The 22,941-nt window shown below is 43.1% G+C and overlaps 1 protein-coding gene across 14 annotated transcripts in view; it reads right to left on the bottom strand.

The window, feature by feature from the left end:
* LOC122412491 (CUGBP Elav-like family member 1-A) overlaps positions 1 to 22,941 on the bottom strand; it is a 262,155-nt gene that overhangs the window by 92,683 nt on the left and 146,531 nt on the right. For all 14 annotated transcript variants that reach the window (XM_043422029.1, XM_043422033.1, XM_043422032.1 and 11 more), the window contains one exon: positions 15,287 to 15,369. In XM_043422029.1, coding sequence (XP_043277964.1) covers positions 15,287 to 15,369 — 83 coding nt within the window. The remainder of the gene's footprint in view (positions 1 to 15,286; positions 15,370 to 22,941) is intronic.

Below are 22,941 nucleotides of genomic sequence, written 5' to 3'. Positions count from 1 at the left end.
GGAAAACTCATCGAGCGCGTGAGTTATAAATTTTTCACCAGGCTTTTGTCGACTAATGCGACAATCTTCGATCCTCTCAACGGGCGCATGCCCCCAAATAACAGGCAGCCTCGCTCTTGGACTCGGTAATGCATGGGAGGTTACGTATTTATCGGTGGATGGATTGCATCTCTGGACAATATTACAAAACTGATGAGGATTCAACGTGAAAGAAGAGCGAGAGTACGCTGGTTATTTGTACTCTATTCATGTTCATCGAGAGTAAATATTGCTTGTATTATGCACGCTCGTGGTACACAGATAGAAGGGGCGGCACCTGGAAGTAAAGGGAGGAAATTTAATTTATTTTCAGATTCCACTCGTGTGAGAGAGCCCGCCGGATCGATAATGCCGAGCGACCATCGCTCATCATTCCTTTATTCTCGATTTAGTACCGAGTATTTTCATATATTATTTCTCGTCCGGTAATATACACGAAGAACAATAAAAAAAAAAACGTATTGAATCTGTGAGGGGGGGCAGGCTATTTCGTCTTATTTTCAACATTTTATCCCGAGTGTAGAGCAGCATTGTACAAAGAGTTTATTCACATTGTCTTATCGAGCTCTGGCTCTTTCCTCCGGCAATCTCGCAATTCCCTCTTTCGCGCTCTTTCTCTCGTTTCCTTTTTCTTTTTTCTCTTGCCTTTCCATACATTTTCACGACTTATATCCTGTGCATATGTATAATAGGTCATTTTTATTCGTGGTCCACAGCTCTCCCAACGATAAAGCTCGGTCACGTACGTATATATGCACACATAAAGCTTTCTTTTGTTTTTGGAACTTTTGCTCGCTTTTCTCGGGAGGCAACGGCGGCGGCGGCGGCGGTGGCGTTCAGCCCTGGAAAAGGACTGCGGAATGGAGCTGTTGCTACTTGCTCTGAGCTCTCATAGCCCGAATCAAATTAACGGGGTCATCTCTGAAGCTCCTTCCCGGAGCGTCGCAACTGCAATGTATGCACACATAAATGGACTGGTGCGAGTCAAAAGAATGCGGAATCGCGCGCATCGCTTTATCTCGTAAAAATAATGCAAATGGCTCTTTATGCTTGATGCCCCCTAAAATAAATGTATGTTGATACTTTAAAGAGATTTCCACGCTAACGAGTCGGCTTGGACTCGCTTCACGTTGCTCCAGCGGTGCAAATAGATCGTAAGAAAGGAGCTTGGATAAGTGACATTTGCCACGTGAGTTAGCCTCTTTTTAGAACGAGCGTCACTACTCGTTGGAACGCTTTCAATTTTCCTTTCACGAGCGTTTTCAAGTCTACGAATAATCCATGGAACTTCCGGTCCATCGCTACCGGAAGTTCAAATCCCGATTTCGAAGCATCAACCTGTCGAAAAATAACGAAAATTCAATACCCTTCGCTGACTTTGTATTCTCGAAAATGGTATTTATGTTTTTTTCCTCACACAGATTCGGCCTCGTATTTTTATTCCACATTTTTTCTTCGTACTTACGAAAATAATAATTGGTCCATTCGACGGCGCGTTATCCCAACTTCCCCTGAAATGCGGTCGTCGTTCGCAAGAGTCGGTTGTTTTTTGTTCCGGTTACCGAGACCGGGCATCATCTTGTCGAAGCTATGGAGTAGCAATATTGCGGATATAACCAAGCAGCCTTCGCTACCCTCGTACGTGCTTCACTTTTCCCGCACCGCTCTCTCTCTCTCTCTCTCTCTCTCTCTCTCTCTCTCCCTCTTTCTACTGCGCTCAATTCCCCTTGCTCCCTTTTTGTCCAGAAAAATATACGATTTATCACGAAAAACATCCCAACGGTATGTTGCGTATCCAGTTCACCTCTTTAGCTCGCCGCAGCTAGACCGTAATAAATCGAGTATTCTGCTTGTACGATAAATAGAAATATCTGCTGTAGAGCTTGTCTCGATATAAGATCCTCTTCATGCTATACATAATATATATCGCAGGTGAATCGCGGAACCCTCGTTCGTATGTGCGAGCCCAACACGAGCGGAAAAACGGTTTTCTGTTTACTCGTATATTTTATGTTAGCAGTAACAGCAATTTTCCACGATGGACGTCGTTAGAGAAACGTTCGTGTACGCATAGAGCATTCTGCGTTTTTGTAAGAGATCGAGGGCCCCAGGATTTTAACGTTTTTCAAAGGCTTTTCATCAAGTTGTACTTCGTAAAAGGTGGATTCGCGTCGATTTTTTAAAATTCGTTTCGCGAGCTCCAGGGATCGTAGTTTTCGAGAAAAATGGCCGGAAAAACCGTGAGCTTGAACGCGTGCTTGATGATTATACGACTTCCATCGCACTCGTGTTTGCATGAAAAAGTTACGATTCCGGGATAACGCAGCGGTACGAGTCGTCCGGTATTTTTATCGTAGCGTTGAGTCGCTCGAAGATAAGGTGAAAAACACAATTAGAAAAATGAATACCGCGGGGGGCCACGGTCGCTAAAAATGGCATGAAATGTTCCAGCTGCGTACGATGGAATATTCTTTCCACCGAGTTCTTCGCGAGGTGTGTAGTTCTATATCTGCTGAGCAGCTACATTTTTTTCGTCCCTGCTATCTTGTTTCTAGTCGTTTCAAACGGAAATTGAAAATCACGTCGTGAGGTGACGGAAGGTAATGACGTTTTCCCTCGAACGTGACGAAACGTTCGAATAATTTCGTCCTCTCTTTTATTTTTCTTCTTTCACTTCGCTTCCAACTACAAGCTATGAAATTTTGAAGGAGACGTCTCACTCACACAGAATGCAGCATATTTGCATTGTGTGCATATCCGTGAGTGTGTGTGTGGGTGTGGAGGTGGAGATTCAATTTTCTCGATGTAATTTGTCGCGGTAAGAATCCTTACGATTGTGCAAATACGGAAACTATCGAGACTGAAAATCAGGCTTTTTTCAATCCATTTTCAACTATTTCCGTCTTGATTAGCGAAGATTTGAAATTTTTGGTGGGCCTCAATACGGGTCTGGAAAATTTGCGAAAATTTTCAATAAGCTTTCACGTTGAAAAAGCGTCCTCCGGACCTTGAAATTTTAAGGACAGAGCAGTTCAAGAATCAGTGGTTCAAGATGATTAAAGGTTCAAACGCGTTTGTACGAAATTTCGCTTTTTCTCGTTAAACCTGAATGCTTTAAAAAAGTCGCTTCTATTTATACTTTTTATTATTCTCGGAATCTTCGCTGGGCTTGTCCAGCGAGATAAGCCAGGCGCGTGGAATTTATTTACAAGAAAAAGTGCTTTTCTCAAGTAAGAAAACACGCACACAAGTAAATCTGAGAGTTTCGAATACATCAAAAGATTTCTTTCGTCTCAAAAATTCCCAAAATTCATCATCTTTTCAGTCCCCTAATTGCATCCGCCGGCTTAATTTCGTTAATTTTGCAAAAATTACAAAATACTCCGAGTATTTTACGGCGTACGCAGTGATTTGTTAAAATAAAAAGAACTTCTATCATGATTTGACACTTGAAACTTTGACGGACATCATTATCGTAACAAAAGTTTTGAGCTTCCAGATGGATGCTGCTGCTTCGAGTTTCACGGGATCGCTGATACGTTGGAAACGTTACAGCTTGCATCATTAGGGCTGTGAGAGATCCCATACTCAGTTTCCCTTGTCTCCGGTGATCCTTTCATACGCATCGCTATTGTTACGGCTAACTGCCTCAGCCAATCAGGGTTTATTTAATGATCATCGAGTCAATTAAAAAAATCTGGCGTACCGTTCTCGTGCTTCGTAATTGACTAGCTCATCCAATAACAACCCTGATTGGCTGGTTCGGTCATCTGAAACACCAGCCATAACAACCAACTTCATACAATGATCCAATGTACAATAATGCAACGTACGATGCGGAGGATTGCAGAACTATCTGCGCTCTTGTTCGCTGGAAATACTGTAAAATTCCATTTTTTAGATTTTACGGAAGCTCACGCGAATCTAATGGAAATCGAAAACTCCAACTTTAAGAGTTGGAATTTAGAAATATGCTAGGAATATACAGCGTGCATCTATTCCCGGAATTGCTACAGAAACTACCGTCCAGTTGTCGAGAAAACAATTAACGAAAATCTCATTTTTCGAAGGTTTGTACAGAGGCTCTTAGGGCTTCCTGTGCGACGTCTTGAATTTAACGAAACAGGATCCTCCCAACTTGGAAAAGCCGAAAACGAGAATAAGAAAAAAAAATGTTTTTAGATAACAATGATGTCTTGAGAATGCCTTGTCACCGTTGAAAATCACTTGGGAATGGAAAAATACTTATTTGAGGTTAACGAGTAATAACGACACAAACGGTGGAAGGTTTGACAACACCACGAGCCAGCTGATTTAAAATATAGGCATGCATAAGCACACGAATAGAAAATGGCTCTTGTCACATTTTGCTTGACGATTTCACTTCGAAAGTATTTTAACCGCTATCATATTATATTCAAAATTTATCAATCTCAACAAATAAGTTACACATAACTTTAATAATTGCGAGAATAAATTTTAATCGTTTCTTCGATCATGAAAAAAGCAAAAAAAAAGTTCAGTTACTTTTTTCAATCACAAGTAAATCATGATCTTCCTTAACGAAAGTTTATCGATTAACAACATATTAGTGTGGCCTCGAGTTAAAACCAGAATGTCATGTTCCAGTTATAAGCAATAACGCAGCCAAAACTTCCTGAATTCGTTAAACGGTTATCATACTTTGATTCCATCATTCAAATGTTTATTGTCAGGCCGTTGTAGGTGCTCCGCGACCGAAGCTGAACCGCTTCGCAAGATTATTCGACTTTGATGCCCGCATTCAAGACAATTCGTTTAGAGTTGTGTTCTGTCATTCGACTAATGGCTGAAGCCGGCTGTTGCGGTGAGCTTTGCAGTTCTGTTTCATTAATGCCTGTGCCGGAGTATTACCATGATCCGTGGCGAATAGCTCCATTCCGCTCGAGTTCGAACATCATTCTCGTGACAAAATGAAAAAGACTTCCGACTGCTGAGGCGTCACGAATTGACGTCTTGACGAATTGACGAATTTTCGCATTAATTGAGCGAAAAAAAGGCGCTCTGAAACTGAATCTCGATGATTCACTCGAACCATCAATAACTAATTCATATTGCTAAAAAGATGAGTCTCACTAAAAAGCGAAACTTGGTCTTGGTGCCAGAGAAAAATGAGCTCTGCAAAGAAACGTATCATCTCTATGCACTCGTAGCCAGTAAGACCTTCCATTTATCTGACCTCATCCATTCCATACATCCAATAGATCGTGTCCATACCACCGAGCCATTCGCCATTCCATCCTTCATCCCATCGACCTACACTACGATTTCTTTCATTCTATACCCGAGTTATCAGTACGATATGCCGGTTTTGATGGATGGTAATCCGCGATTGATCTAAGCAGAATGTTTGATGAACTTTGTATCACCAGTTTTTTCCTGTTCACCTGAAAAGTATTCATTTCGTATTTGCAGCGAATGCGCGATTTTTCGCAGTGAATTTCTTTACCTCATTTATCAGCTGTAATGAAAAGTGGCAATTACTTATTTCGCGTAAAAACAAAAATGTCGGCTACTTCATTCAAAAGTGATGGAATTTGGACCCGGGGGTGCGACTTTTTCAACGTTTTTTCAACCTTTTTGTTGCTTCAAAGTTTTGACCAAGTTCGCACATCGGCATAAGCTGGCAGGACTGTTTGAACGAGTCTGCATTGCAAATTTATTGTACTCGACGTTATATGAAGCCTGAAGCGAATGAAGGATCGCTGATATGATATAGCAATGATGTTCTTGCTCCATGACAAATGTCCTCCATTTATCCGAGGACGCAACAAAAATAGTAAAACTCTCCCAACAGAGCACGGTGGGTTCTCGTGCATGGAAAGCCCAAGTTTCGTCCGCTGAATTCAAATTACTGTTTCGGTTGTTCGAGCTGGGTTTAAAGTACTCAAATTCGACATTTTATTAACCGTTACGAGCAATATTTTCTGGGTACTTAACAAAGTTTATCGATTTAAAAAATCTGAAAATATCAAGCTCATCGATCGGAACACAGTGTCCGCTAAAAGCTGAAAATAGACTGAAACGTAGCGAGGGGGATGTTTCGTTTGGAAGAGAAAAGGAAGAAAATAAGCGTGAAGGAGAATCGAACGAAAAATGAAAGAGAGAAGACTCTCAGTCGGGAAAAATCTTTCGTTTTGGGGTAGACGGTACACGCGGGCTCGGGGTTGCCGAGTATTATACAAGAGATGCATTGCACACCGCGGTTGACTCATTTCTCCGGTACCGGGCCGACACAGACCTCTCGACTCCATGCGCGCCACTTGTGGAAACGAAATCCGATACGAGAAAAGCTAAACTCCTTGAAATGTTCACAAGAGTTTAGCACAGCCGTTCCTAGTCCTCCCCCTCCTCTCCTCGCTCCCTCTCGCCGTCTCCATCTTTCGCTCTCTCCCTCTGGCTCTGAATGTGCAACAACAGCGTCCACGACCCTTGCGCCTTCGCCATTTCTTTGGGTATTCCTTCCCCTTCGCCACTGGGTACTGGATGGGTCCCCTCCCTCGCCTCACCTTACGAAAAATCCTCAACCGCCCAACCCTTCTCCCCTCCGTTTCATCCACTCTATTCAATCTATGTACGTACAGGATATTCAATGTGGAAGCACGCTTGCTCACTATTTTCGAAGGCCAATCACACTGTGGAGTGAATCATTATTGAATAATCACGAGAAAGAAGTTTGGAAATAAGATTCAATGTGGAGTCAAGACTGAATAAAAATGTACGAAAGTTTTAAAAATTCATTGAGAAAGAATTTTTCTGACGAAGTGTTTGCTGCGTAGAGACTGTCACGTCGATACACGGAAATCGATCATTCGTGCTTTAGGCTCGTCGAGTGGAAGGCAGTAAGTCTGTCATTTTTAGGTCGAAACTCCTGTGTGCGATGGCTACGTGTATACTTGTTCCTGTCTCTTTTGAGTCTCCTTTCTTCTACCATTTTCCTTATTCTCTCACACACACCGGAGTCGGTCAGATATTTCTCTGCGTCGCTCTCGTGTCGGGTCTCGAACGACTCGCTTCCTCTTTCTCAGTTGCGCACTCGTACGATTAAGCGAAAGAAGGGAAAGAGAGAGAGAGAGAGGGAGGGAGGAAGAGAATAATCGAGGGCGAGGTTCGTGCTTTTCTCATTCTCCTTACGCCGCAACCCACTCATCCAGTCAACTGTTTCATCGCGAAAATACGTCGCCGGAACTCAATTCTGTCCCTTCTATTTATTTTCTCTCTTACTCGGGCCGGCGTCCTTTTCGCTCGTGCTTCACCTTTCCTTGTCCTGAAATTCAAGTGTCCACTCCTTTGCCCTCCCACCCTCTCTCTCGCTCTGAATCTACTTTGCTCTCTCTAACTATCGACTCAAAAGGGTCTCAACCTAGTCCCTCGCGCTTTCGCGAATTGCCACGGGAGTGCTGCGAGTTTCTCTATAGCCTCGGAGCAGATATTTTTCATCGTTTGTTCGCATACTTCCTCTTCTTTCTTCTTAATTTTCTCTCGAAACGCTCTCGATCTTCTCATTCCAGTCAGTGATTGTTTACCATGAACAGACCGAACACTCTCTCGAAAGAGAAAAGAAACTCGAGAGGGGGCAGGTCGTTTGTGTCCGTATAATAGGATAGTTTAAGGAGAATCAGCCCCGAAGCCCCTGGGTCTGTAGATACGTAAGTGAGACGCGGTTTTTTCTTCAAAATACGCTCATTTCCCAGAAAGCGAAATACACTGTAAATGTATTAGATTAGAAAATCGATACGAAAGTTATCGAATTTCATGAATTTGGTGAGAGCGACAATGACGAGCGAAGCCAGCATTCGAGGGTTTCTCGTCTCTTAAAATGATTATTATCGAATTTAATATCGTCACAGTTTGCTGTTTACCGGTCCAATGTACTCCCGTTTTCCTCGGTCTCGAGCGACGAGTATGAGCTCGAGAAAAGGTATTTGAAATGGATGAAGCTGGTGGACGAATGAATCGTAGGATCGATAAACAGAGAGAAAAATGAATCGATGCGACGGAGGCTTGTGACGTATTAACAAATCAATAAACGCACGGATGGCTGAACGGATGGCTGTGATGCGGGAATGGACGGGGACCGAATGGATGAGAGATTCTCCAGAGGGATGGGAAAAACAGATGAAATGGATCGGCATTTTAATTTGCTACGAGTACAAACGGATGAGCAGGTCCTTCTGCGAGTAGTTTATACTTCAACAAGTTTTCGTTGCCATGGACACATTTGTTTGTTAGTGGTCATGGATACGGATTTACATTCGGTGTCGATCGGTCGAACAAGATTTATCCGTCGCTACGAACACGTTTGTTTGTTCGTTGCCATTGATACGTTTCATTCCCTTTTCGTTCTTATCTACACAATTTATGCCCGTTTTCTCCAACGTTAATCTGAGTTTAAACTCGGTTCATCCTATCTCGAAACTATATGAAAAAAATTGAACTGAGCTTGGACCGCGTCGGAGAAAACGGGCATTAATGGTTCAGGATTTATAGCGGATACTGCGAAAATCATGTTGGAAGAAAGGAAAAAATCTATTTAGGTAACGGACTAAATGGAAGAAGCCTGTCAGCCACGTGAAAGAATGAAAAGCTCTCATGCTGACGGGCACAAAGTTTCTGGGTTTACTTAGGACCAGTCAATTTGCCGTAACTGAGACCGGGACAGGGCCACCTTCGAGAATATTGTACTTTCATCGATGATAATAAAGTTTTTCAATTTGGTATTATTCTTTTGCCTCGATCGGAGAAAAACAACGGTCTAGCTTTCAATGTATTTTTTGGATGAACAAAAAAATCATTTTCTTTTCCATTCGATGTTCTGTCAACCAACGAAAGAGAATTCTTTACGCGCAAGCTACTACACACGTGTGACGATCGATTTTTATTGGACCCTAAGAAATTATCGATGGGCAAAGACCTTGTCGGGCTACCTACGAGCATTCGTTCCATGAATATTCAACAAATACAGCAAAAACTTGCGAGTCCGGAAGAACATAACCAGGTCAACTACTGAACCGTCACGTCTGAGGCATGTGCTAACAGACGCCGAATACAGATAGTTGTTGAGCGCGTTTTCGCAGTTTCTCATGACCGGAAATCCCACAAAACCTTCGGTGAAAGCGCTACCCAAACAAGATGACGTTCGATGCTCGCACCACTCGTGCAGGATATGATTCCAGTTTAACAAAACATGAAACCAGTGTGACTTTTCAACCATTCAAATTCCTGACAAATAGAGGAGTTTGGTATTATCACAGGGTATTACCAAAAGCCAGTAAAAATGGAAAAGCTAGCCAAATCAAATGTTACAGGCCCTGAGCAATTATAAGAACCATTTGCTCCTATAATTGAAATTTCAAGCCGATTTGCTGGCACTCCGAACGAAGGGGGCATTAAAATTCTTCACAAATAGCACGAGTCTAGACTAATTGGCTCATCAACTATTTGAGCGACTACAAAAAAGTGAGTATTCAAAGCTCGTCAACAGAAGCCCAAACGTTTGGATGAAGCAGAAAATTGTAAAAACCCACTAAACTTGGAGTGATGAAATTGAACAAAAACAACTTTTCAAAAGAACATTTTTCGCAATCGTACGTTTGTCGCGAATCGTCATAGCAACTGCGGACTCGAGTAAACCGACGAGATGTTACGAATATCATTCGAGCAGCGTCCCAAGTCCCAAATTACCAAAAACTGTGGACCTCTGATCGAGGATCGTTGGCTCAGCTAGTTTCAGGCACAAGCTTCAATGATGCATCTCCCAGCAGTTGAATCTTCCCCAAACTAATTAATAAGACACAAGTACACGTCCCAAAGTGTCAAGACTGTTTTGTGCAGCTGGCGTTCCTCGTGCTTTCTCCTTATCCCCTTCTTATAACTTGCTTACACAACTATTATGAATAGTACAGTTAGATACACACGAAGCATTCAATCTACGAGTGACTTTTTGCACCGCTGTTTTAGGACCGAGCTTGGAAACTTCCTGTTCCAGACTCTCCACACGGAATTGAACCTTTTTAATCTTCATTTATTTTAATTGAATTCGGCGCTCAACAAACTGTCTGGCAGCATAACAATTTCTTGCTTCATTCCTCTATTCTCAAATAATTCAACGAGTCATTTCTCTGCTCGGCTTCTCTGGCAAGATTAGCTTTCCATAACGTTTGGTGTTACTGAAAGATTTCATTGATTCAACCGATTTATTTTTGGTCAGTACATACGTGGCCATTGGATTCAAACCTGACGTATCAGGTCGACACTTTATGTCACTGCGACCATTGTACAATATCATTGGCACTCCGCAATAGGATTTGTGGTTGATAGATCAGCTTCGTTCCTCTGAGAGTACGACTCGACTCTTTAATAACTGCATTTTATCAACTCTGCGGACAAATATTTCCGATCTAGTGTCGCAACGCAACATTATTCTTCATATGTTACTATTCTTGGAATAACTCTGTGAGCATAAATCTATCTTTTGATAAAATAACCCACCTCTATTCTAGAATAATTCCATAATAACTCTGAAATAACTCTTTCAAGTCTTATTTCAACGCATCTGGTTGTCAGTTGCGCCACATCTTCGCTCCAAAATATCTCTGTTCTGACACTCTTCTATTGGAGATATTAATTGAACGAGGCTGGATATTATGAGAAATATCGACGTGTTAAAATACTGATTTTTGCCCGAGGATTCATTCAAGAACAGACAGATGAAGGATATAATTGTGGTTCTGGAGGTTGAGCAGATCCGTCGATAATTCTTCGGCCGAAAGGTGTTCGCTTTGCGCTAACTTTCGTTCCTTCTTCCTCGTTAATGATTTAGCAGAATTATTTTGAACTTTGTCGTATTCACTTGCGAGGGCGTTTTTTGAAGCTGGTTCATTTCTGTGGAGAGTTTCTTAATCCACGATGCTGGTGGTGATAATCATTAAAAATTCTGATGATCACTCGTGGGAAGAGATTTGTAGAATAAATTTGTCTCGGGGCGACGACGACGTGTTGTGGTTTTACGATGAACCTACAACAAAGTTCGGAGATCTCGAGAATTCCAGAGATCTTCGGAGGATTTCAAGTCCTCCTCGCATCTCTACCTCTCGCCAAGGATCGGCGCCGGAAGCTCCTCACATCGTCTGCACCGAAAAAGGACTTGCGAAAAGTCCTTTTATTAATTTCGCAACGATATGACGGTGGATTACACCTTCCTATAAAACGACTAATGCGTGCCACCAAAATTTGTTTTCATTTCACGAACAATCCAGGTTTGGAGGCCAAAAAAGTCACTGTTTGGTGATTTTTTCTTTCTCTTCTTCTGCAAAAAGTTATTTTTCATCCGATTCCATTTGACATTTTTCCGCGTTTGATATCGTTCTTCGGGTCCGAACGTTTTCGATTCTCTATTAGATTTTTATGAATGTTATTCACCGACGTAATTCGAAATCTCGATACCTTTTCGGTTCGAAATAACCGAAATATAGAAATTCACTTCCCACTTTCGAACTTCATTGCGCCTTCCATCAGGGAATATCGGTTTTGTGACTGGAATTTCACAATGCGTTTTTGAAAGATGTTTTCTCTGCGTGTAATAGAATTCCATCGAATCGGATGCAGTTTAAGCTTCTTACGTACATTGTGATAAATATTATTAGAAACGCCGTTGAAGCAATATTCAGAGGGAGGATTGAGATTTGAAAAGTACAATTTTTTTAAATGAAAGTACAAACTTTAAGGTCGTTTCGGCCCCGTTGAAGCGTTTTAGCTCATCAGATTCATGTGCCGGCGTCGATACTTGTCAGGAGTGTCGACAAACGAGGACACGACAATGGACAAACATTGCCATTGTTCTAGAGGCGCATGTTAGGCGCAACTTATGAAAATGTTATCGCGGAGGTACAAGATATTATCCGAGCCGATCCGAGCTTTGGAGCGCAAACAAAAGCTTCTGGGGTGCTCGAATGTTGCCAAAACACATTATTCTGACAGATTGTTTCATTTATATCGGCAAAACTTGACATCATAAACGAGTTTAATGAACGCTTCGTATTCAACGAGAGAAAGTCGACACAAAATGCTCGGTCACATTGGAGTGACGCCTCAAAAATCCGACAATATCGATTAGAGCTTCATTCACGTTTGTCTGAAATGATTAAAGTTACTAAAAATAGTAAAACCAAAATAAACTCGTGTATAATAAAAAGTAAATTTCGCCTAACATGAAATAATTCGTGTCTTGTTCGTACGTCGTCATCGGCGTGAAAACAGCGAAGAGCGGTAAAAGCCGACTTATTTGCGGGAATTTCCACTGCAGTAGTGACGGTAAAGCTTTGTTCAGACCCTCGCCGGGGCGCCCAGTTTCGAGAGACTCATCGTAATTAATTATTGAACATAATCCCCGACACAGGTAGAACATAAAGTTTGGTAAAACGAATGAAAAAAAATGAGAATGAAAAATAGAATAATACAGCAAGATAAAAACGGACAATAGTGTTATTGTTGGCCCTGCGTGAGCTTTCTAGTTTCGTGAACAAACGAGGCAAATGGTCCGGCGGAGTTTAAAGCCGTGTCTCATCCGTTCGGAGTTGGTGCACACCGCGCGCACGGCCTCCAGTAGTTACGTTCTACCACTACACGCGAACCAAGACTGCGAAGAGTATGACGTCGAGGCGGGGTCCGAGCTCACGAAGACACGCTTCGCTGCTGCAAACTCCTCGGAGAGTAATTTGTGAGACAATAAATATCTGGCGGAGCTTAAGCGGCAAGGCAGTGGCGGCTTCGAACGGCCGACCTTCCAAGCGTTGAGCCTTTTCGTATACGAACCTCACAGCGCTCTTGCACTCGATGGATTAAGTCTAAGCCATATTACAACGACCTACTGTAGAGGATCTTTCAAAATCGAACTAACCTTCGTTCGGTAAACGAACTTTACAATCGTGAATCTGAGGATTTCGTGATTTCAACTCACTTTTCCCGAGTGAAAATGAAATTCGAATCACAGACGTAAGCACATTAATTTGGGGTTCGATTCTCTGTCCAATTTCTGTCTAATCTGGTTAGAAGAATGAATTTTAACCTTTAAAGGACGCGAGCATGCTTTACTTGAAAAATTTGTCATTATTATGCATAAATTTCGCGTAAAAAATGCTCGATTTTAACGTAAAAATCTCCGTCCTCAAAAGGTGTGCGTTCGAATGTTTCTCCAAAGGTTCTAATTTCGTTGGTCCAGTGGAGTAACACTCTTGAAAAATCGAGTATTCATGAACATTTAAAAAACTTGGAAATCTTCAGGTTCGAGCAGCAATTCAGGGACGAGCGATGTAGCATGCTTGTTTTGAAGGCCCCTGTACCCGGGGTCCGCAGCACATGCTGGTGAATATTCTGCTAAGCGACATTCGTGCCAGGATGTATCGTAGTTTGGCGACTTGTGTACATATGGAAAGCCCGTTTTATCTCTCGATTTTGGATGTTTCTTCAATGATTTCAAAAATAAATTTGCCAATGGGATGATTAATATTCCGCAAACCGCGTGTATAAAAGACTTTTTTATCGTCGGATTTATTAAAGTGAACTCAACAGTTCGTTAAAATTGTATATCGAATCGGCGGCAAGCCCGAGTTGGAATTCGGACTTTTCAAGCTCGAATAAAGCGCGACGTTTTAACCTCCGAATGCGGATGAAGATCGGAACGATGATTCGAGAAAAAAGCGTGGATTGGAGGACTATAAAATGGCGAGGGATTCGGCGAATATGCAGTGCACATGTTCGAAGGGATGGCGAGTAACGCCGAAGATAATTTCTGAAGGTATATAAATCGAGAGCAATCGCGAGGAGACAATAATTGCCCCAATTTGTGAGGTAAATGTCTTGAACCCATTACCCGACGTGCACGCGGCTCTTCGTTATTCTATCTCGGATAATACGTCTGGAATATCGCGAGAAACAGGCTGAGAAGCACGCCCATTAGAATCGTTTAAATGCTCATAATGACGTCTCGCAATTACGTAGAAAGTTCTACCATCGAGAGCCATCGCTCTTGTGTACGGCGAACAATTATCCTGCGATACCGTTCATCTCACTCCCTCTTCCTCCCCGCTAGCCTCCCTCTTTCCTTCTTTCTCTCTCTCTTCCCCTTTCACCATCTTTTTCTCGTGTATTCCATTAACATTGAAAAGTAAAATTCATCAACCCAAAGCGAAAAAAGGCTCGAAAATCCTGAAAGAAACAAGCAACGGAATAAATTTAATTTAGCTAATGCATCTAATTAGACACATGCTAAGATAACTGATTTTTTTCGTTTCCCAATTTGTCCGGAGTGCTTTTCAGTTCGGCGGTGCAGCGGTTCTAATGCATTACGGTATTGCATCGAGACGATAGCACGAGGAACAATTAGAGGGAACTTGTACCGGCGCTGGTTTATATTTAAGTGGATTTTGGTCGGACAATATCGTGGAATCTCGTCGGAGCTTTTTCGGGGTTCGCGATCGATGCGCGAGCCAAAGTAACCATCGAAGATACGAAGCCGGCAAGTATCGAGTTGGTACTCGCGAAAATATTGACGTCCCGATTCATATTTCAATTGAGGGCTCGTAACAGTCGACGAAATCGTTTCTTTCGCGTTGCAATTTATAGCGAAACGGTAGAAAAAACGTGTAACGTCCGTTCGACGAGAGTGACGCGGAGGCGTGAAGTATGTGCGGTTGAGCCAAGTTGAGTGATTAAAAAACTTTGAGAACAACAAATATTTGCTCGCCCGTTCGCTCACTCTTGCGCGTATATATACACTGCAATTTTTACTCGTCCCCTCTAGATATGTACATCATATACGAAGGTTGGATACACTCAAAACTTTGGAAAGTGTCACCTTCTGGCGCGAATAAGTGGAACGTTATATACTCTTGTGAGAAAGTTATCGTTATGACTCGAGAAGCTTCCCAACGCTCATCCTCTGCATTCACAAATATACACGAGTATATACGTATATGCAAAATATCGGGAGGTTTCTTTCTTATCATGAAAATTCTCGGGAGAGAATCTCACGGAAAAAGGTGTTTCAGAAGCTCCAGATGCAGAACTCATTTCTACAGTCTTGATTCTTTACCTGCTGCGCGCTAACATCGCAGCGAAAATATGACTCGGTTTCAAGTTCTCTCATCCAGTATGCCGAGCTTCCTTTATTTCTATCACTCTTTTCCAATTACTTTTTTTTATTACTCACCCCAGGAAAGGTTTTGACGTTGTGCAACGCGTTCTGGGCGATAAGGGCGGCTTTTCTCGTATAAAACGTCACGAAACAACATCCTGCAACAAAAATTATAAAATTCAGGTTTTACGCTCATGGTGATAAATGGATTATCGTGCATTCGTCCGGAACTATTACGCTTTATCTACTATAAAATATAAAACTGCCACAGTGAAAACGTCGCCCTCCAGGGATAATGTTGCGAATGTTTATGTCTTCCTCGCTCTCTTATTCGCTTCAATGCGCATATTTCGCTCTTCTCCTTTCCAAAACTCGGTGTTGGATTCCCTCAGACTTTTCTAGCCCGAAAAAGTGCCACGTTCACAACTTTCCATGGGACTACTCGCACAATATTATGCTCGGGTTCGTAACTAATGCGACGACATTATCACCCGATGGACCTCTTGATCACACCGACGAATCTGACCCCTGCCCTCAAAGAAATCACCGCTCGCGAGAGAAAAGAACCACGTACTGGCACCGGCTGTTATACTTGTGTCGACAAATTGCCCCATTCGGTGAGCTGCCAACACTTTCCTGCTCCCCTCTCTCGCTCTTTCTCTCTCCGGTGAGCGTAAAAGATTATTCTTTTTATCGCTCTATCTTTGCTCGAAGATTTCTCTGCCACTTCCTGCTCCAGACATGTTTAATTGCTGGTTCAGCTCGCCGATTCTTACTTCCCATTTTCGGTTGTTCAACTCCACTCACCGGAGTCATGAAATGAAGGAACGGCTGCCAACTCACGAAATATATTCATTTGTCCAATTTTGGGGAAATCGTACTTGAAAATCTAATCATAATTCGTTTGGAGGCATCGCGAACAAACTTTGGTGGATTTCTGCTAAAACGTATGCTGGAATTTTATTAGACGGAACTTGCTGTTCGACCGACTCAAATATACTCCCGCTTCGTACCGATACACGTGAAACTGTCCAACCTTCGATTTCCAATACACCGTGCGCGGAGCGACCAGACTTTTGGGAATTTCGTACGTTATTACATTATAGAGCCTCGGAAAAATCGGGAAATTCAAGAATAAGACGGTAGGAAAATCTTTTAGTGAAGGAATTATCTTGATTAAGGGGAACCGAAATAAATCGGTGTATTGAAGCAAAAATACATATGCGCTGGATTTCGAGAATAAAAATTTCATCGGGAGCTATAATTCTCGCTGAGATTCTATATTTTGAGGTAAATTGATGAAAAATATCGAAATGAAATATCTTTTATTAAGGAAATTTGAAGCAAGTAAATAAGGAAGGCAGCGACAGCCGCTGGGAATGGTTGGAAAACTTTCTTTATATACTCGATAGGTTGAAAAAGTTTAGCAAACGTACCATTTCAATGTTCGTTGCTGTCAGCGTCTGTTCGTTGGGGGTAATAAAATAAAGCAATGAAGGGCGTCCCAGACTGATTTCGATCACGTTTTCATAATGAGGAAATTCCTGGAAAACGCATAAGGCCACCGGTCATGCGATTTTTTCCCTCCAGTTTCCTTTCGAACACCTCGAGAAGTTTGGTTGACATAATTCGCGTTGACAGTTGCCGAGAAAAGTTTATCGAGTTTTCTAGCAGCTTGGTATACGCGGGAATGAAAACGAGCGAAAGAAGAAATAAGATTGGGAGAAACCCGGCCAAAAAGAGGAGAAGGAAAAGTTATGATGGAGGAAAAGTCAGAAGAGTGCTTTTATCTATATGGGGAGGGTGTTTGCAGAGCGTTTGCTCCGGCCGAGTAGCCGTGACGCGGTTTCCGACCATGACTTACCACCAAGACTTTTACTTCTTTCCCACCAGGAAGGTACGAACGTTTCTGAGGAGGAGGAGGAGGAGGAGGAGGTGGTGGGAAGAAGTCTCCGGATATTAGCTACGACTCGTCCGGCCCACCGAGTGTATACGTCTCGTGATATTGACAAATCGTTGTGCGCCCGAGTCTCGAACATTGATGAATCGACCGAGTGAAGAACCAAAGCGAAATGATTCGGCTACTCTTTTATCTCTCGCTACGTGTGCTTGTTTTTGAAAAGTATCTCAAAGTGTGTGTCAGTTGAAGGTAGTTCCTCGTTGCTCGTCGAGAAAAACGGTTGTGGCTCGAGGTTAACCAAAATTTTATGAACCGCGATTCAAGTTTTTCGCTCGAAATCATTGGTTGGAACATTCAAAAGGAAACCCTCAACTTCCATCTTCAATGTTTTCTTTCCATTTTAAAAAGTCGACTCCAAAATGAGTATTTTTAGTGTTTTTGTGTATGCGGAAAAATATGATGGTTGTGCGACCGCAGTTACGGGTTCGGCGATCTTCCAAGTTTTTCTCCATTCCAACAAGGTCTTTGTGAACTTGAATGTATGGAATTTTTTCAGTACGATTAGAATTACAGAACTGTCATTTGAGGGGCTGTTCAGCGCACGACGAGTTTAATCGATATCCCAATGCCGCGATCCTTGAGCACTTTCGACACGATTTTCAAGCCGTAAAGTGGTTTTTATACGATTTAAAAAAGTCGTTTTTGCATCGCTTACTGCGCACATTTCCGTTCTTAATGACAACGCATTAAACGTTGAGCATTCCCATTTCCGGTGTTTTTTGAGTAGTTTTAAAAGCTCCCCACTGATAACGGCACTGTTTGGAGTTGCACTTTAGCAAGCGAGCAGAGCAACCTCGTTTGAGTAGGAGCGAAAAGCTCGCTTCTAAAACGCACCTCGTCAGCAATCATTTTCTTTAACCCGAAACGATTATAACCCGAAAAGCTCGAATGGCATTTGAATTTTTTTCTACCCCCACCAAATTCCCTCTCCTGGGCAGCGAACGAAATCAAAATAAATAAAAAAAAGCAGTGGAACCCGAAATTTCAAAGTTCTTGCAAAAACATCGAGCAAAAGTCGGGGCGGGGTGGCCGTTAGAAATTCCATTGCGAGCAGGTGAGAGAGGCTCGGGACGAGGTGCGAACGAGAGAATGGAAATAAACGAAGGTGCGCAGAAGGGGGTTCGAGGCTAGCCCGCGAGCGAATAAGATCTCGAGCGTGAAAGACAAAGGCCGAGGACACAGGGCCAGTCGACAAGTTCTCAGACTGGCTCGAAGCACTGTGGATAAGAAGCTCTCAGCGGCAGAATCTTTTCCTCGTTCAGCATCTATAAAACTTTTCTTCCTTCTGTTCCTTGGCATTGTCAAAATTCCTCTTTTTTCGCATTTCCTCTTTCATTCGGTGACGTTCACTTGTCGTTTTCCAGAGCATCGGCGTCGTCCGGACAGTTGGGTCATGGCGTGACCTGCGTGATTCTACGCTTTTAATCATCCTTTTCGTTATTTCCACTTATTTAAGGTTGTGGTAGTTAAAAACCTCATTCCGCTTGCTCCTTTCAAATTGAATCGAAGTTCTCGATTCGAATGAAAATTTTAGAAATTAGTAAGATCGAGTCACAATTTTCATTTTCGTTCACTGTTTCGTGAAATATTGAGGAAGCTCTGCTGATAATTTTCGTTTATACCGGAATGTTTGATAAAATAAAATTTTATCGAATTAACCCACTTTCGGTTCGCTGAATAATGCAGCGCCCGAATGAAACGATGGTTACGATTAATGCTAATTAATTGGATAATTACTCTGGAAGGAATCGAATAATGGAACATGCAGGCGGTTCCATACTCATGATTATCGACCCCCGAGGGAAATTTCACGAATTTTTTCCTTCAAAATAGAGAAAGCGACTTGTTCCAATCCATCCATACAGATTCCGTGTCATAATTTAACGATATTCGAAGAAAACAAGGAAATATGATCGTCCAGGAGAGAGTTGGATGAGCCCGTCAATACAATGCGGGGAGTAAAATAAGAGAATGCGAAATCCAATAAATGAACAGGAGATCGGGGCAGATTGAATTGAAATAAACAACGCGCGCCGCCCTCGATGCAAAGAAATTTGATTTATTCCGTGCAGAGGTGAAAGCCCACATTTTTGTTTTATTACGTAAATCCGACTGTTTCATTGATTTTCGTCTGTTTTTTTTTCTCGCATTAGAGGTTCCGCAATCCCAGCTCATATTTGACGGAACAGAAAATGAATTGGAGTTTGGAATTGGTGAAAATTAATGCGTGTTTTGATCTGTCACTCCAGTGACATCGTTCAATGCTCACGTGTCAGTGAGCATCTCGATAATCGGTGGCGCCTTTGTGAGAAAAATACCAGGGTCCGCGAGGCGACAAAAAAAGCGAGATTTTCCACGCGGAGCGAGCGAAAGAGGAAAGGATTTGTTGGAGGGAGGGGGCACTGTTAGTTAGATAGGTTAGTCGAGCGTTGGTTTAGCTTCTCGCACGGATTTTTTTCACTTTTCTCGGCTCTCCACGCTGGTACCTTTTATAACCGTCTCCATCCACTTCTCGATTTTTTTCTTATCCGTCGTTCTCAGACTCTCGGAGCACACACGCGAGCCTACACTCTCTTCTGTTCTCCCGCGATTCCCTGTGGGCTCGTTCGACCTCAAGAGCTTCTCGGTCCACCGGACTCTTTTACATCGTTGAAACGATATTTGCTCGACTCTCTTTTTCCGTTCTATCCCCCCCGTTCATTTTTCCCCTGACACGGACGATGCTTGTTTACAAAGCGTCCCGGTGCGGATTTTTTGTTCCTTTTGCTGGATGTGATCAAAGCTCCGCGGGCTTCCAATAATTTCAGGACTTTGCATCGCGCTCTGGGAGCGAATGCATTTCGAACTACGATCCAAATGCGCCCAACCTTCACGAATAAATAAAAGAATCCCTCGATCGATATCGCTCGCACCGCGTCTACGTCAACCTCGAAGAATCGACCTCTCCCATATAGCTCCGAATCAGATTTTTCGTTCATGTTTTTTTCAATAAAATTCCACGCGTTCGTTAATCGATTACATTCGTAAAATCTGCTGACAATTTTATGTCCTTTCTCGACCTTTTTTCTTCCATTCTCAAGAAAGCTCATTAAATCCTTTATCCAACGAACTTTTTCACTCCAAAACGCTGAGCCGATCAACTTCTGCCACGAAGCCTTGTCGTACCAACCGCGTCGAGGTAAAACAATTGATTTTGGAAATCAGTCCCACTGGAAATATTGACGAGCAGAGAAAGTTCGCGTGTGGAAGAAAATCATTCCGTCGTGGAACGAATGAAGACGGCACGCCGAGGGAGAAAGAGAGAAAGTGAAAGAGCCGGATTGCCGGATCAGTGGCAAGGGCTCGTAGGGATTTGGCAGCGGTACATTATCAACTGATGTCCTAATTATCACTAATTGGACTCGCATATATATATATAAAGGAGTGTCTAAGAGTCTACAGTTCGTGGTTAGAATATAATGGCATTCAGAGCTTTTCTATGGCAGCTTATCAGAATCGCATTGACTTCAAGCCAGGTGTGAGCTTCAGACTCTTGTCATCGTCTCGAAAACTACCACCACTCACGAAAGTCCGTACCTAACCTCATAGGCAGCTGCCTCAGAGCCAGAGCTTGCACCAAGATGGATGTAGGTTTTCCTTTCTTCCGAGGCATACCGGGAATAACTTGGAGTAGTGAACGACGCACCGAATACCGTGGGATTATGCAGAGCGAGAGGAAAATCTTTAGTGCACTATTTTCAACGTGTGTTTATCTCCGAGGCACAATCGACTCGGAGTTCAGGATCAGGAATATTTTTCAAGAGTCGCTTGAAATAAGGTAGTTCAAATGGTTTGTTAAGGTCGTACTTTGGCCAAAGTCACGTTCCAGAGTTTAATCTAAAATGGGATGAGGCCGCGTGATCTGTCGATTGATCTTTCCGAAATACAATTCCGAGGGATGCTCCAATGTTTTTTTAGACTTGTTTGAACGGAGCTTATTTGAGAAGCCTCGATGATGGGCTGGTTTTACTTCGAGTCGGAAATTTGAGTGTGCCCTCGACGTGTAAACATCGACGAGAGCGCCCTACGATGCCAACTCGGCGCGAGTTCGAGCCTCAACACACTTCCGTAAGAATTCTTACGAGACTTGCGCACAGGATTTGCGCCGGGCGACATGAGCGAGCTTCCGCAAAAGTGTCTGTAGGTGTGCGGAGCAATTCAGCGTCGTCTTATGCTGCGGGTTAAAGCTAGCGCTAAGTCCAACTGACAAAGTTCGCAACTTTCCTCAGGTTAGATTTGCCATAGTCGGAGAGTTACACAATACCCCGCCACGAAGCGAGGCCAGGAAGGATTGCTTCTATGCCAAATAAATAAAAAGTATAGAAGGACGGAAACGGCTGACTGAGTTTGGAGCGAGCTGCTCACCTATGCATATTTAACTCGACGCTGAGCCCCCTTGCCCGGAGACCGAACCACTGAACTATCGGCTTCTACGAAACTCTTGGAATCTGAAAAAAGTGAAGTTGCGAAGTTCGTTTGGCTGCTCGTAACGGGGAGCTCCCACTGGCCCTTTTTTCTATAATTTTCTTTGTAAATCGACAACTCATTCTGAACACTACCGAGAGGACGTGCAAAATTGAAAAAAAGAGAGCATTCCTGTCTCGGGATAGAAAAAATACGAAATTGCACACAGTTTGAGGTGCGGATTTCATCGACGGAGTTAGAAGCCTGCGGACGAGACTCCGAGACCATGAGCATCGCATTTCGAATGAGATCTGCTTCGAGAAGCCTCGCATCTGGCGTCACAAAAATATTCGATGACCGTTCGATGCGAGGGAAAAGCTCTCGTTTCGATCGACAGCCCAGTAAAGGTAAAGACGACCGAGGCAAGATCCTCGTTTATAGCGTTGCTGTTGCGCGGCCCAAGATTTCCCACAATCCTTATATGCATGGGCACCGTGGCGTTTGGTGCGCAGCAGCGAGGCAAGATCGCATTAAGTACAATGAAAACTATAAAAATTGGTTGACTGGCTGTATCTCCTTCGCTCATGTGGCTTTAGCGAAGCGTGTGAGAGAAAAGGGAAAACGGATCGGCAAGCAGCATAGCCTGCTTATGCCGGAGGGCTTGCCGGGGCTGTGGGTATCCCGCAGGCCCAGAATTATATCGATATACACTTTTATCCATTCCCGGCTTACGTCATTGATATTCTGCGAGCGTAAAAGATGGTTTTTCAGTGGGCTGGAGGCCCGTGTGTGTCTGTGTATCTTTGGGTGCAGCTCAGTGGCGAGATAATATCTATAGAAGAGAACGCTTCGCTGCATGAGCGGTTCGTCGTCGTCTTCGTCGTCGATTTCAACGTATCTTCATGCTTTGTGAGTACGATAGTGGTGGTTGGGACCGGTTAACCAGCCAGAAAAAGCACCTGCTTGCTGCTATTGCTTGCCGCGTCCCTTGCGACATTTTCTTCTCATTCCTGGGACCCAACGTGTCCAAATCATTCTTACTTTTCGTTGCTCTTCTCCGATTTAACGGCCCGGACTAATGCCATCGAAAATCAGGAGTTGAATACCACGCTGGAGATTCGCGGATGACAGAGTCAATTAGGGAAAACGTTTCGAAGTATTATTTTGGTTAAACTATGCTCCTTCATGCGCCATTCGTATATCCCATGTATAAAGCTGATAGTGAGCATCGAAGCATATGCAAATATGCGTCGTTTCTCCGCCGAAGACTTCGTTCCGAAGAGTCTCATAATTTTGTAGACTTTGCCGGCGGTACTACGCGAAGTTT

This window comes from Venturia canescens, chromosome 6 (genome assembly GCF_019457755.1).
Source record: "Venturia canescens isolate UGA chromosome 6, ASM1945775v1, whole genome shotgun sequence".
In the NCBI taxonomy this organism is placed as follows: Eukaryota; Metazoa; Arthropoda; class Insecta; order Hymenoptera; family Ichneumonidae; genus Venturia; species Venturia canescens.
This window is presented reverse-complemented; position numbering and strand designations above follow the sequence as displayed.